General features: G+C 40.3%; 1 protein-coding gene across 3 annotated transcripts in view; it reads right to left on the bottom strand.

Annotated features, from left to right (window-relative positions):
* Positions 1-9,026, bottom strand: part of dachd (dachshund d) — a 106,862-nt gene extending 97,836 nt beyond the window's left edge. For all 3 annotated transcript variants that reach the window (XM_061287193.1, XM_061287194.1, XM_061287195.1), the window contains exon 1: positions 8,085-9,026. In XM_061287193.1, coding sequence (XP_061143177.1) covers positions 8,085-8,674 — 590 coding nt within the window. In that variant the 5' untranslated portion in view covers positions 8,675-9,026. The remainder of the gene's footprint in view (positions 1-8,084) is intronic.
* Positions 9,027-13,658: the final 4,632 nt, after the last annotated feature.

Below are 13,658 nucleotides of genomic sequence, written 5' to 3'. Positions count from 1 at the left end.
TCATTTTTCTTTGGTTGGTCATCACAAGGTATTGACTGAGGGTGAAAGCTTTTGAAGCAGCGTGAAGAATGAGCCGCTAGTCTCGAGTGTCATTAGCTCGGGGGGCCTTTCTCAGCTAGCGCCAGGTAAAGATTAGATAACAATCGGGTCTTTTTTGTTTTTTTCAATACAAGATCCCGCATTGTGCTCTTCAACTGAAGAAGACGACGCAGCAGGAAAAGTATATTTAAAAAAAATCATAGCCAATTGTTGGCTGTTGGCACAATGCTCTGCATTTTACTCAGGTGCACTCCTCGAATACATTTGCTCTTACTTTTTCACTTGTGACAAGTTGAAGTGAGGCCTCTTTTTTCGGCATGAAAGTCCGAGGAAATGGGTTGCATTATCCCAACTTGTTTATGCACATTTTAAAAGGGTTTACAAATTTTGACTAAGCACTATATGGATAAATAGATACTTCCTCCACACAGGAAGGCTAGAGCTTGAATCAAACCTTGCACCTCCAAAATGTGAAGCGGACAAACTAATCAGCGCGCCACCGTGCCGCCTGCTTTAAGAATAGAAAATTAATAAAAAAAATATTTCATGCAATTTGAAGATTTTTGCAATAATTTTCAACGTTTTTTTTTTTTTTTTTTTTAAATGTAAAACATTTTAGATTTAAAAGAAATTAAAACAGCTAGATTGAGATGTATTGGTCTTTCTTCCAAATTATATGTCATTGGTTTGGGGGGGAAATTTCTGTAGCAAAAGTACTAGTAGTATCAGTACTTGGTATCGGCATCGGTGACTACTGAAGAATTCAGTACTCAGAATTGGTATCTAATTGAAAACAAATTGATTTCGACAAGGAAGAGAAACATGCGTAATTATTTTTACCTAAACAAAGAACTAAGACACCTTTCTACATTTTGTATGGCGCTAAGGAGTAGCTCCTTCATATTGCAAAATCTTCCACAGGCTGTTTTGTGAGATTCTTGCAGTACTAAGCTGACATTATTAAGCTGAGCTGCTTGTTTGGAGTAGAAAAGCTGAAGAAAGCGTAACTCTTGAGGAACAACATCTGTGTGTTTATGCAGGAGAAGATTCATCCCCAATAGCGGCTGTGAAAGAAAGAAAACAAGTGGAGGAAATTTGTGGAAATCCATCTGAGATGGCCTCCCTGATGGATTCCTTTTCTGTCAGCTCAAACGAGAATGAAGCCGGGAAAATTAACTTCCCGATACGGCCACGCTGAATTAGACAGTAAAGAGGAAGGGGGGCAGTGTGAGAGCAAACGAGACACTTTTTAAGGATTCCATCCTTGTCATTTTCAATTTTCTGCTCTTTTGGACATGCTTGTATTCAGACTCCCCAACATCTCCTCGCTATATCAATCCTAATTAGACAATCTGGGCCCGCCAAGGATGGGAAGCAGCTTATTGCATAATTTAATCATAATACTCAGTGATACATATTTCCAAATGCATTTGTACAATTATCGTTTCATCCTTGGGGCAAAAAAAACATTAATATGATTAGGCAATGCTTTCCAAAAGGGGAAAATACTCTTTTTTTTTTTTTTTTAACTCCAGCTTTAGGGCTATATGAAAAATTAATTAATTTCAGAGGAAAATCAATTTCTCCATGTGACCATATTAGACGGGCCGACCTAGGACCCGTCTTCTTCTTGCCTTTCCTCCAATCAGGAAAATTCTCTCTGCAGCTTCTAACTTGTCAGTAGCGTTTAGTGTTCTCTCATGTGCTAATACAGCGCAATGGTGAGGAGGAGGAGGAGGATGGTGAAGGAGGAGGGTACTTGATGTGAAAACTTGTTTTATATGATTCAATGACTGCTGTTAATAATCATCACGTGTTTTTTCAACTGAGCTTTGTGCTCTAAAACAATAGATCTAATTACAATATCAAATTTTACATCGCTAATGAAGATCTAACGTTACACGAAAAAAACACTTCTAGGTTGTAACAGGAAAAGGAGACAAAATCAGAAATTTGAGAGAGAGGAAAAAATGAGCATTAATAAGTTAAGAGAATGTTTGGAACTTTTTTATGATGTAATAAGAATAAACTTATACAATTATGAGAAATATAATCTTACTGAATGAAATTGAAATGTTTCAAGAATAAGGTTGTATTATTTGAGGAAGTTCAAAGTGTTACGTGAGAAAACTTGCATTGTAATGAAAAACAAAGTAACATGAGACCAGAGGTCAATTTTTAGATAAGTTGGTTAGTATAATGTTGCGGACAAAGGCACAGATTTACAAGATATGTAAAAAGAAAAAAATTACTAAGCTTGATTAAGAATTCTTTGTCAACTTCCCATAGTATCTTTTTTTTTCCCCCTCAATATGTTTCTAAAACTCTTGATACAAATAAGACCAAGCTGGAGTAGGCAAATGAAGCAAATGCAGATCTTAGCCATGCAAATAGCCTCCAAAGCCCACAAACGTCGTAAAGACGACGGCAAACAAAGCCTCTCTTAACAAGTCCAATCTGCAGCCTCTTACTCAAAACAATGTCGGGATTTTGAGGGAATGCTTTTTTTTTTTTTTTTGCGCTTGTTCCAACTGGATGATGTCAAGTTATAAAGCCCTTCTGATTTTTTCAAGGAGACTATTTGCATCGGGTGGGGGCGCACCTTGCCGCCATCTGCCACCTGCACAGTTGACTTGACATCTATGGTACTGTACCTAATCAAATTTAGCAGAGCTCCACCGATGGATTAAAGAAAAAAAAATACAGCCCACTCCTGTTTAAACTGTCTCAAAAAAACAAGGCACAATTTGACTTTCAAGGAAGTGCTTGAATAGATTTGGATTTGAAACAGCTTTGTGTACCATTATCCCCCCCCCCCCCCCCCCCCCCTCTATTTCTAATCAGGCATCTGTCACTCTTGTTTTTGAAGTTATTATCGCCTGGGATCCCTCTTGGATGTGGTTGCTGGGTGACGGGTATCTCAGCACCACTATAACCGGGTCTGAAACATTTGAATGGAATCTAGAAATCTCCCTGAGCACCTGTAAACCACATTGGCGCCTTGTAAGAAAACAAATAGAGCTCGACAACGATGGAGAAAGGGTGTGTGTGTGTGGGGGGGGGGGGGGGGGGTGTCAGTGGTAAGTGGGGCTGGCACCCTCGGTGGCAGATCACACTGAGCGCTATGCAAAACAATTACCGTCATTTCCAGATGTGTGAGTGTAGTCTGAAACACACTTGAAATGTGCAGAGGAGCACGGTGACAGGCTGCCAGGCTGAAGGTGCAGATGATGTGCTTTTGTTCGAAAGATGTAGCAAGTGTTTTTAAAAAGGATCAGCCCCTTTAAAACTTGTAATAGTTGGGTAAGTTATGTGCAAATGCAAACTTTAAAAATACTGTTTTGATGTGATTTGGTTCTATTTTTAAGATTGGGGTTTTTTTCTGTATCTGGTCAAAATCTAGAAAAAGTTGGGAATCAAAAAACTGGAAAAAATTTATGTATGTATGTATTTTTTATTGTTCATGTATGTTGCTAATGTTTGGAGGAAACCAAACCAAAGGGGTTAGGACAATATGAGAAGTTGGCAATTAGTGATAATAAAAATAAATTAACGTTAAAATAAAGTCCAATCAAATAAAAATGTCAATGATGTGCATTTGCTGAAAAGGGGGTTTGGTTGAGTGAAAAAAAAGTGCATTCGGGAAGGCTGACACACATTGACATTTTTTAATCTGATACTTAAGATCAGGGGGTCACCAACCCCACAGGCACCAGTTAGCCCCCAAGGACCACATAAGCAGCCCGCAGGCTTTGTTCTAAAAATAGCTTACCAGTGATGGGGGAAACTGTGTTGCCAAGTTTTAGGGAAAATTTATAGAAATGTATCTGTCAAATCATTGTTGATAATGTCTGAGGTCCATGAAATTGACCAATGCTTTCATATACATACATGAATGAATTGTTAAAAATAACATCTAATCAAAAGTTATTTGACCAAATGAGTTTTTCAGAAGTTCGTATGAAATAGCTAGCACTTCAGTTTATCAGTACCAATGAAGTGGCTTATATAATATAAGAAATATATATTGAAACAAATTGACATATTTGGACTTTTTTAGAATAAATCTATAAAATTAGCCCCTAAGAAATGAGATATCCTTTTATTATGCCAGGATAGTTGTAACAATATTCAAACTAATATTTTGGTCAGTAAAGTTATGTAAAGAACTGCAAATTGAAAAGATAGAATATCAGAATGCCAGTAATATACTCTTAACAATTATGACATGCACATGTGCATTAAAAAAAAGTAATATGAAGAAAAAAAAATATTTTGACAAAACAAAAAGCATTTCAAACAAAAGTATAAGATCTCAGATGTTATTTTAAAAGATAGTCAAAAATAAAATTAGGTGGAAAATAATGTTCTAATTTTGAGTAAATCTGCTATGTCAAAGGTGACTCGTGGGAAGTGGAGTGGATTTAAGGGGCTCCTTCCCAGTTGTAGATGCTGTCCGGGGTGCTTAACCTTCAGTGGAGTGAGGTGCGACCATGATTGTCAATTAACTGCAACATTCTCAGCAAACAGAACACCAATGGCATATATTTAGACCAGCAAACAGGCTCACTTCTCCGCCGCCACCACCTCCTATGTTATAATAACCTTTCAGAGAGTTCAAGTGTCACACAGCAATAAGAACCTTTTTCCATCCCACCGCGGGGAAAATGAAAGGAAAACAAGTAGCTGGAACAGAGGGGGGGCTCCTGGAAGGTTGCTCGTAATGTAAGGGAGATTACTGAACCTAGATCCGTGTGTGTGTGTGTGTGTGTGTGGGGGGGGGGGGGGGGGGGGGGAAGGCTCAGGAGAACCCTTAAGAAAATGAAGGGGTCAACAATGACTATGTTCCAAAAGACTAACAAGAATGTCAAAGTACAAAAACACAGTGCACCCCTAAAAGGCACATGGTGCAAAACCACAATAAAGCCTGTCACAAAATAAAAAACATAAGTGACTTCATTGCCGAAATATTTTGCATTAGCATTGAATTATACGAACCTTATTTGCTCATGGCCGCGAGCATTTATTTACTAAACTTCAGAGAGTAACGGGTACGTTTACTCAATGGAAGGCAGGCTTTAGTTGTAATACTACATTATCCCCTTTTTCAAAAAGTCTGGTCAGACTCACTCAACCTAGAACGTCAGCTTTACAGATACCAGGCGACGGTGTGTGTTGTTGTGGAGATGTTTACGGTGCCACCTGGTGGTAGCAGAAAAAAAACAATCGTCATCAATAATTTGTCCATAGGAGGAAGTGAATGAATATTTGGAGTGAGCTGCTGTATGCAGTAGGGGTCAATATAATAGGATTGTAAAGTAGACTATCACTGTGATTGTTTTCCCTTCAATATTCCAATTACGAATTAATACGAGATTATTTCTTAAAATTCTCTTGTGTATTTTTTAACAAACACAAAGATTATTTGTATTACTTTAAATGATATCAGCTATATTCTGGTTTTATAGGTTAGGCTTAAGCTAAAATAAAGGCAAAACATGAATTCCTACGAGACAGTTTATCTATTTCAATTAGACCTCAAGTTGCCTCATCCTGAAACAGAAACCAATTCAGTAGCTTCCTTGTCATCTTGATCGCAAGATTAAAAATCTCCATCAATGAAAACAAAATCTTTTTTTTTTTTTTTTTTAAACACTTTTTGCTGTGTCTAAGTTAAAAGCAAAAGATGAGGACAGAAGGTGCATTCCTGTTATTAACTTTTGGACATTTACAACGTCATAAAAACTGCAACATGCTCAACAAAGTGAGTTGTATAAATCCAAATTATTTCTAAAAGAGACAAGCAGTGATGGCACAATGTTGAACTGTGTTTTAGCACAATAGACAACCGGGGGGTGAACAGAAGGGGGGGGGGCTTAATAGCCGCCTGTGAAATAGTGCGACCCCATTGTACACGATACACAAGTATTATTCACCTCATTGTTGCGTAAATAAAGAAGAGCAGCAACTGATGGGGGGGGGGGAAACCATTTCCAGAGGGTACTTTTTTATCTGACGGGTGGGAAAAAAGGGGTGGGGGGCGGGCAACCTGTTTACACAAACTGACCGTCTTGTCAGCGACAGTTCAATCACACACTAACACACCCGCACAGGCACACACATTGCACACAAATAAAATGATTGTAAGCAACAGAAGCCTTTTATCCAGCAGATGCCTCTCGCACGTGATGTAATTCTGCAAATGGGACGGGCGGCCGGACGAACGCTCAAGCGGACGGGCAGGCCTCTTCTTGACTGATTGATTTGGAGCCCAGCACCGACCCGCAGGACCTGGCGGCTTTCACAGACAATTACAGTGCTGTGTCCGTGTGCCCCGTAATAGCTCGGCACTTTAGCGTCATTAAAGCGGCGCGAGGCACTGCATTATCCTTTAACCCCCCACACCAATCCAGCAAAATGACACACGCAAGCATACACCTACCCCGTTGACATGAAGAGAAGTATGAATATGGGAGCAAACAGGAAGCCCATGACACACGTGTGTCAAGATTTGCCCAAAGTTCACTCATGTCTAATAAGTGATAAGGGACGAAAAACCTTGGCAACCAAAGGAACTAGACAGAAATAGATTTGAAGACCTAATTTCAACCAGAAATGCATGCTGGTAGATGACCACAACATACCCTGAGGCTTTCGGCCAATTTTTGTTTTAATTATTTTATTTGCGTCTTGCTGTATATTGAAAGGCATTAAATGCATCTGCAATTTTTGAATAAAAAAAATATAGAAAACAAATACAAAAAAAAAAAAAGCTCAAAGCATCCCACCCTCTTATGCACATACATAACATATTATAATAAACATTTTTAACTGACATATTTGTCTGTACATTCTTTTATTTATAAAATCTGAAAAGGCACCTCAACTTAACATTATATAAATGCTTTCACTCAGTGACAAAAAAAATGTGTGGTAATATAATTGATCTCAGCAGTAGTCAATATTTTTTTAAGATGACCAAGTGTCTCAAAGTGTTTACGACTATTCCGCCACTTTCCCATCATATTTGCATTTCTTCTTTGTAGCCGTGGATACGGTTGGGAGGTGGGATCGATATGGAATCAATCACAGTGACAGGTGAGACGGTCAGTCTGACCGCCATGTGTGTGTGAGAGAGACTGGAATAATCAACTATTGATCCGGGGCTTTTAATCACGCCATATTAAAACATATGGCGGTCCAAAAATCTTCCGATTTGCTAATATGGAGTGATGTATTAATTCCCTCCCTCGTGCATGTGTGTGTGTGTGTGTGTGTGTGTGTCACTGTGCCTCTGTGGTGAGCTTTTCTACAAATGGAGGCTGTTTAATTGAGGATCGTTAATCTCCCATCATAATTCCTGGCATGTGCACTCAGTACATTTGTAATCATTATTATGGAGTGGACTGGCAGTCAGTAAAATATATATATATACGTATATTAAAAATTTCCTTTTAAAATAGGATGTGTATCACTGGGAAAAAAAATATATTTTCTATTTACCATAATTGAATGCATGAGTGAAATGATTTGATAACTCATTTTGGCTGATGTAGCTCATCCATAAGGACTTGGACTTTGGAGCTGTTGGGTCACGATTGAAGACCTGCTACGGCCAAACTGTTAAAATAGTAACTAATTGTTGGAGAGTTGCGGGCCTGCTTTCTGGCTAATGCAAAATAGCCCTTGAGCAAGGCACTGTCCTCACACCCCCAGAAGTTTGTGTCCTTTCCATGATTGTAGATTGCCAAACAAAATATAGAAACATCACAATGTTGAGGGATTATAATCTGGATGATAAATGAAAAGCAAATTAATTAATCTGTGAAGTGAATAGTAGGGGATTGGGACGTTGGGACTAAACTTTTTTCTAACCCTCCCTGGAAGTCCAAACTTTAACGCACGCTTCAAACACACTTTTGCACTCGGCAGCTTTTTAGAACCTTCGTGCGCGTAAAACGCGAGAAAACACGCACCAAAGCTGAATCCCGTGCGCTTTACGCGCAAGGAGCGCGGAACACACACACACCACTTCTTTCACTTACCTGGCATTGGTGCAGTCATTATAGAGGGTCTCGAAGTCCTTCCTGGAGATGAGCTTGCATCGATTGACGCCCGGCTGGATGGCGCCGAGCCCGCGGAGGATTCGGACCTGCTCCACGTTGCACACGACCGGCGTGATCTCCAGCCTCTTGAGCTTAGTGTAGACGGTGTGCAGGCCCCCCACCAGGTGCTTGAGGAACAGGTCGAAAGCTTGGGGAAGGCAGATAAGCTCGCAGCCGTCCACGGTGAACGAGGCCACCTTGGCCCCGCGCAGCTCCACCATCTTACACTCGTTGTTTTGCGGGATGTTCTCCACGGGCGACGGCGTGGAGTAGACGGGTTTGCCGGCCCCCGAGATGCCCACCGGGCTGCCAGCGGCCAGCAGCTCCGAGCGGAAGAGCGTCTGCGCTGCTCCGACCGCGGTCTGCAGGGGAGGCAGCGAGGAGGAGGAGGACGGAGACGGAGAGGAGGTGGTCGACGGCGGAGACGCACTGATGCCGGTGCTGCTGGAGATCGCGGCCGGGGGCGGAGGAGGCGGCGGCGGAGGGACCAGGGAAGCCGGCGGGAGGAGAGCAGCCGGGACGGCGGCCATGGTCACCTTGCAGCGCTTCGAGGAGAAGGTGCGGGGTGGGGGGGTTATGGAAAAGTCGCTGAAGTTCAAAGTGCGCGAGCCAGCTTGGCCGAATAAAAGAAATCCACCAGAGGGTTTTTTTTTTTTGGTGCGCGTTTGGAGCTCCTCAGATAAGTTGCGTGGAAGTTGGGGCACCAAAAAAGAAGAACAAGAAGAGAGAGGCGTGAGTAGTGCGTGATGGGGGTAGAAAGGAGGAGGAGGAGGAGGGGGGCAGGACAATGATCAAAGATAGGAGGAGGAATGACAGCAGGAAAATGAGCTGAAAAGTGAAGCTCGGCTCGCTGGATGACTTGTTGTTGTCACACGGTGCGCGAGGGGGTGGAGCTTGGGGACAGTGCAACAAAAAGTCTTTAGAAAAGAACGCGCACGCACGCACACACTGCACCCACAACGCATGTCCGCTCCATTCGTGAATATGAAACCTTTGTTTCCAAACCAACTTCGGAAGTCACAACAACCTTTATCTTATCGATTCGTTTTTTAAAGTTTTTGAACGAGATCGGAATTGCTCACTCACTTAAAAGTTAAAAAAGAAGTCTTTTTACGCTCAATACATGCTCATTCCTATTGTGAATACATTCAATTCGCACGTTTTGTCCGCGCGCGCGCCCTCACGCACACGCATAGTCCTATTATGAATATTAAAGATGTATAAAACATTTGCGTAATGTCTGGTGTTTCTATGAAAGACGCAACTTTTTTTTTTTACTTATAGTATTTTGTACAACCGCGGAGTCCATTAGAAATTAAATCGAAAGAGTCTTCAAGTCCTAAAGTACAGCATGCATTAGAGTTTTGTTGTGTCAAATATTGTGTCACAAAAGGAAGTTCACACTGAACACCCATTCACACTTAAGCACGCACACTCCATGCATGCAAGCATGCCTCCTCTGCTGATGAATTGATGTATGCTTTTAAACCACTGGATGAAAAGTTTGCCAAACAACCAGAATCATATTGCTTTCTACTCGAGCCACAACTTTTTTTTTTTAAATCTCTTGACACATATAGCCTACAGTAGACCAGCTAGGGTTCCTCACTTGAAACAAAAAAAATGGAGTTAAGGTCCAGAACATTGTACAGCATGGGTAGGCAACTCCGGTCCTCGAGGGACAAGATCCTGCATGTTTTCTACATCTCCCTGTTGTAACAATGCCTGATTCAAATGGTCAGGTAATTACCAAGGTCTGCAGAAGATGGATAACAATCCTGATCATTTGACTAAGGTGTGTTGCAACAGGGAGACAGAAAACATGCAGGACACCAGCACTCAAGGACCGGAGTTACCGACCCATGAAGTACATTATAATTCAGTATGTTGTCAGCAAATGGCACCCACATGCACTTTCAACACATTTTTGCCATGACTAGTCTATGACTAGATTTTTAAACAAGTGTATGAAACATTTGCTTAATGTTTTTGTTAAGATCATCATTCCTTAAAAATTAATATGAAAATGACACACTGAACACCCACACATGCTTTAAACACTTTGGCGCATGCATGGACACACACCACACACACACACATACACAAGCACACACAATGCCTGTGTGCTTGTAACGTTTGCATAATGTTTCCATTGAATCCAAACCACCAGAACCACTGTGGTTTCTACTGAAGCCACAACAACCTTTTACTCATTTTTAGCATGATTATAAAGCTTACAGCATGGCCAACAAATAAAAGTTAAGAAGGTAAAGTCTTTCAGATAAGGTACAAACTACCATATATATATGTACGTATATGCATATATGCATGCATGCATGCATGTAAGTATGTATGTTTGTATACATGTACGTATGTGTATATGCATGTAGGTAGGGAGGGAGGGAGGGATGGAAGGGGGTGAGAGAGAGAGAGAGAGAGAGAGAGAGAGAGAGAGAGAGAGAGAGAGAGAGAGAGAGAGAGAGAGAGAGAGAGAGAGAGAGAGAGAGAGAGAGAGAGAGAGAGAGAGAGAGAGACAGAGACAGAGAGACAGAGAGACAGAGACAGAGAGACAGAGAGACAGAGAGAATGATTTAACCTGCCTTTTCTTCACCATTATATTTGAACGTGCTACATGATTTGTTTACACTCTCTTCGTCACCGCTTGCATGCCTTGCGCACAGACACTTGCCAAGCTGTTAAGAACAAACCATTTGATTGTCCAAGAGGAGTTATTCCTGTTGTGGCTTTTATTCTGAAATTCTCATAACTGTTTCACCCATTCCCAAATACAAAAGAAGGATTATAATCTCGTCATCTCCCATCTTCTTCTAAGTAGTGAACATTAAAATTTACTTTATTGTGATACTCAGATTGATACTCAGATAGTCAGCTGATATAGGTTTCAGCTCACCTGCAACTCGAATGAGGCTGAACGATCTAGAAAATGTCTTAGGATAAGCTTTCTGTTTATATTGACATACGTTGCCTTATAAGGACAGGAATTAATGTTGTTCCAGACTGTTAGAAGAACAAAGATTCCCATATCACTATCCACTGGTCAGAGTGCACACTGCTGATTGCAGAAATGGCCAGTTGCCCCAATGCCATCTGCCGGTGTTGTCAACCTTGCCTGCATATGCTCTACTCGGTGCCGTATCCTAATCATGATTACAAATACAATTCTATTATTAGGACACTAAAACACCCCACCATGTGCCAACATTAAATTGCTTATCACACCCTTCAACGCAAATATATTACATTAAACTTCATATACTATTATGTGCTTAAATTTCTCTTTTAATTGCCTTTTACAGCATGCTCGTACATTGCTATTCCCACTGGGAGGAAAGAGTGCATTCCAATCCAAAACAATACATATGCTGTGATACTCGGTTGTATCGGAGGGCTTTAAGGAGAAGCAGTTGTATCATTTCAAAATTATCATTCAAGAAAAGAGGCAGGCTGTAGTGTAAAAATCAATAGCTGCTTAAAATTCATTGCGGTGGCAATCCATTTGCCCTTTATGTTGCTAACCTTTCACTTAAATATGCGCCGTATTAAGATTTCATTACATACAATGAATGTCACAACAGTTTGCAAGTATTGTTTGCGCAGGTTAACGGCAATGCACTACTCGTAATGGTCAGAGGGAAAAATATATATGTTTCACATTTTATGGGAATCGGGTGGGATAATATATGAGCCTGGTATGTGGCTGGGGGTGAGGTAAGTATTAAACAACGGGATGTTTCAATCTTTGGTGTCTTTCAACAAAGTGGGTGGGCTGCCATATATGACCCCACTTATGATAACAGAGGAAAACAATTTATCTACACCACAGAGTTTGTAAAAAACACAAAAAGGCAAAGACCAAAGAAATATATGAGTCAATGTTGCATGTGAAGTGTGCATGTAGATCAAGAAATTTGGCCGCGCATCAGCTGTGGGCCTGCGAAGCCCTTTGTGACTCACGTAGGTCTATAGAAATACTAACTTGGTTTGACTCATCACTTTCCCAGCCTTCTCTGCCACACATTTTTGCAGTCCTGGAAAGATTTTTCTAGGATCCTCAACAGCTCAATGGACCGCAGATGGGAGGATCCCCTTCCAAGACGACCAAACTGCAATGGATGCAGAGCGGCTAAATATTCACACAATATGAAACAAAACAGAATAAGCAAATGTCCATAATCAAATGAATAGCTGCAGGTAGGCGCCACATTGTCGTCCACGTCTTCAAAATTCGTCACACTGCACGAGTTTAGAACCTCATTGAACGTGAATAAACAGCACCTCTGCTGGTTACAACCAAATAGTGCACTATAATTTGCCTCATTTGCTTCTTTGAATAGAATAGAATAGAATAGAATAGAATAGAATAGAATAGAATAGAATAGAATAGAATAGAATAGAATAGAATAGAATAGAATAGAATAGAATAGAATAGAATAGAATGCCTTTTTTGTCATTGTACAACTGGTAAACAATGAAGTTAGGAAGATGAAAAAATGGACCTAAACAGTTAAAAAATATATAATAGAAATATAATTGAAATTAAAAAAAAACTTTCCAATTTTCTACTTGTACTCATGGGCTTGGTCCAACTAATCTGTTTCTGTATTTTATATGAAATTAGTTGTGTTGTCTATATACTGAACACATTCTTTGGTTATCACCACAAAGAAAAAGCAAAACACACTTATAGAATGAATTCTTTTGAGATGAAGAATTCCAGAAAACACTGATCAAATTACTAATTGTATGTGATGGACGACAAACAAACTATTCTTTTAAATACTTTTTAAAGAATTGCGCAGATGTGGCAGAGGTTGTGTGAAACAAATGAGTTTGTCATAATTGCAATCAGCGTGTATGATGTATGGCATGAGGCAGGCGTTTGAAAACCTACGTTGCATATGATCAATGGGACGGTATATTGTTTCTTGTTATAATTTATTCAGGCCGCAACGCTTTGATAAAACAATGTTGAAAAGCAATTTAAATAGAATTCATTTAAATGTCAATTCTCGTGCTTAAGACTTTTCTATAATTGGCTATTTAATTAAAATAATTTTCATAGTCATTAATACGGGCCGGGCGACTTGTAGCGTGCTGACGTGTTTTAATTACATGGTATTAACAAAATTGATATGCTTTAGAAAGCATGGTGAATAAGAAATAATTAGAGCAATCATGCATCATCCTCTTATGGACATTAAGTGTAGCACAATATAATTGATGAACTTGCACGGGGGGGAGAAGAAAGAAACGAGAGAGATAAATAACTTTAATTGTGCAGCTGTACTGTGCTCGCAACAAAGAATTGTATTATGTTTCATGGCTAATTCATAATCTGCGGCATCACTTAGCTCTCCTTTAACCTACGATTACATGACATTTGAAAGCGGCGGCGATACGGTGCACTCGTCGCAAACGTCCTCTTGCCTCGTCCGAATAAATCTGGCCGGGAACGAGGGAGAGCGTCGCCGCGCGCTTTGGGATCATTGAGAT

This window comes from Syngnathus typhle, linkage group LG9, assembly GCF_033458585.1.
Source record: "Syngnathus typhle isolate RoL2023-S1 ecotype Sweden linkage group LG9, RoL_Styp_1.0, whole genome shotgun sequence".
Classification (NCBI taxonomy): Eukaryota; Metazoa; Chordata; class Actinopteri; order Syngnathiformes; family Syngnathidae; genus Syngnathus; species Syngnathus typhle.
Note: the sequence above shows the minus strand (reverse complement) of the source record. Positions and strands in the feature narration are given on the sequence as shown.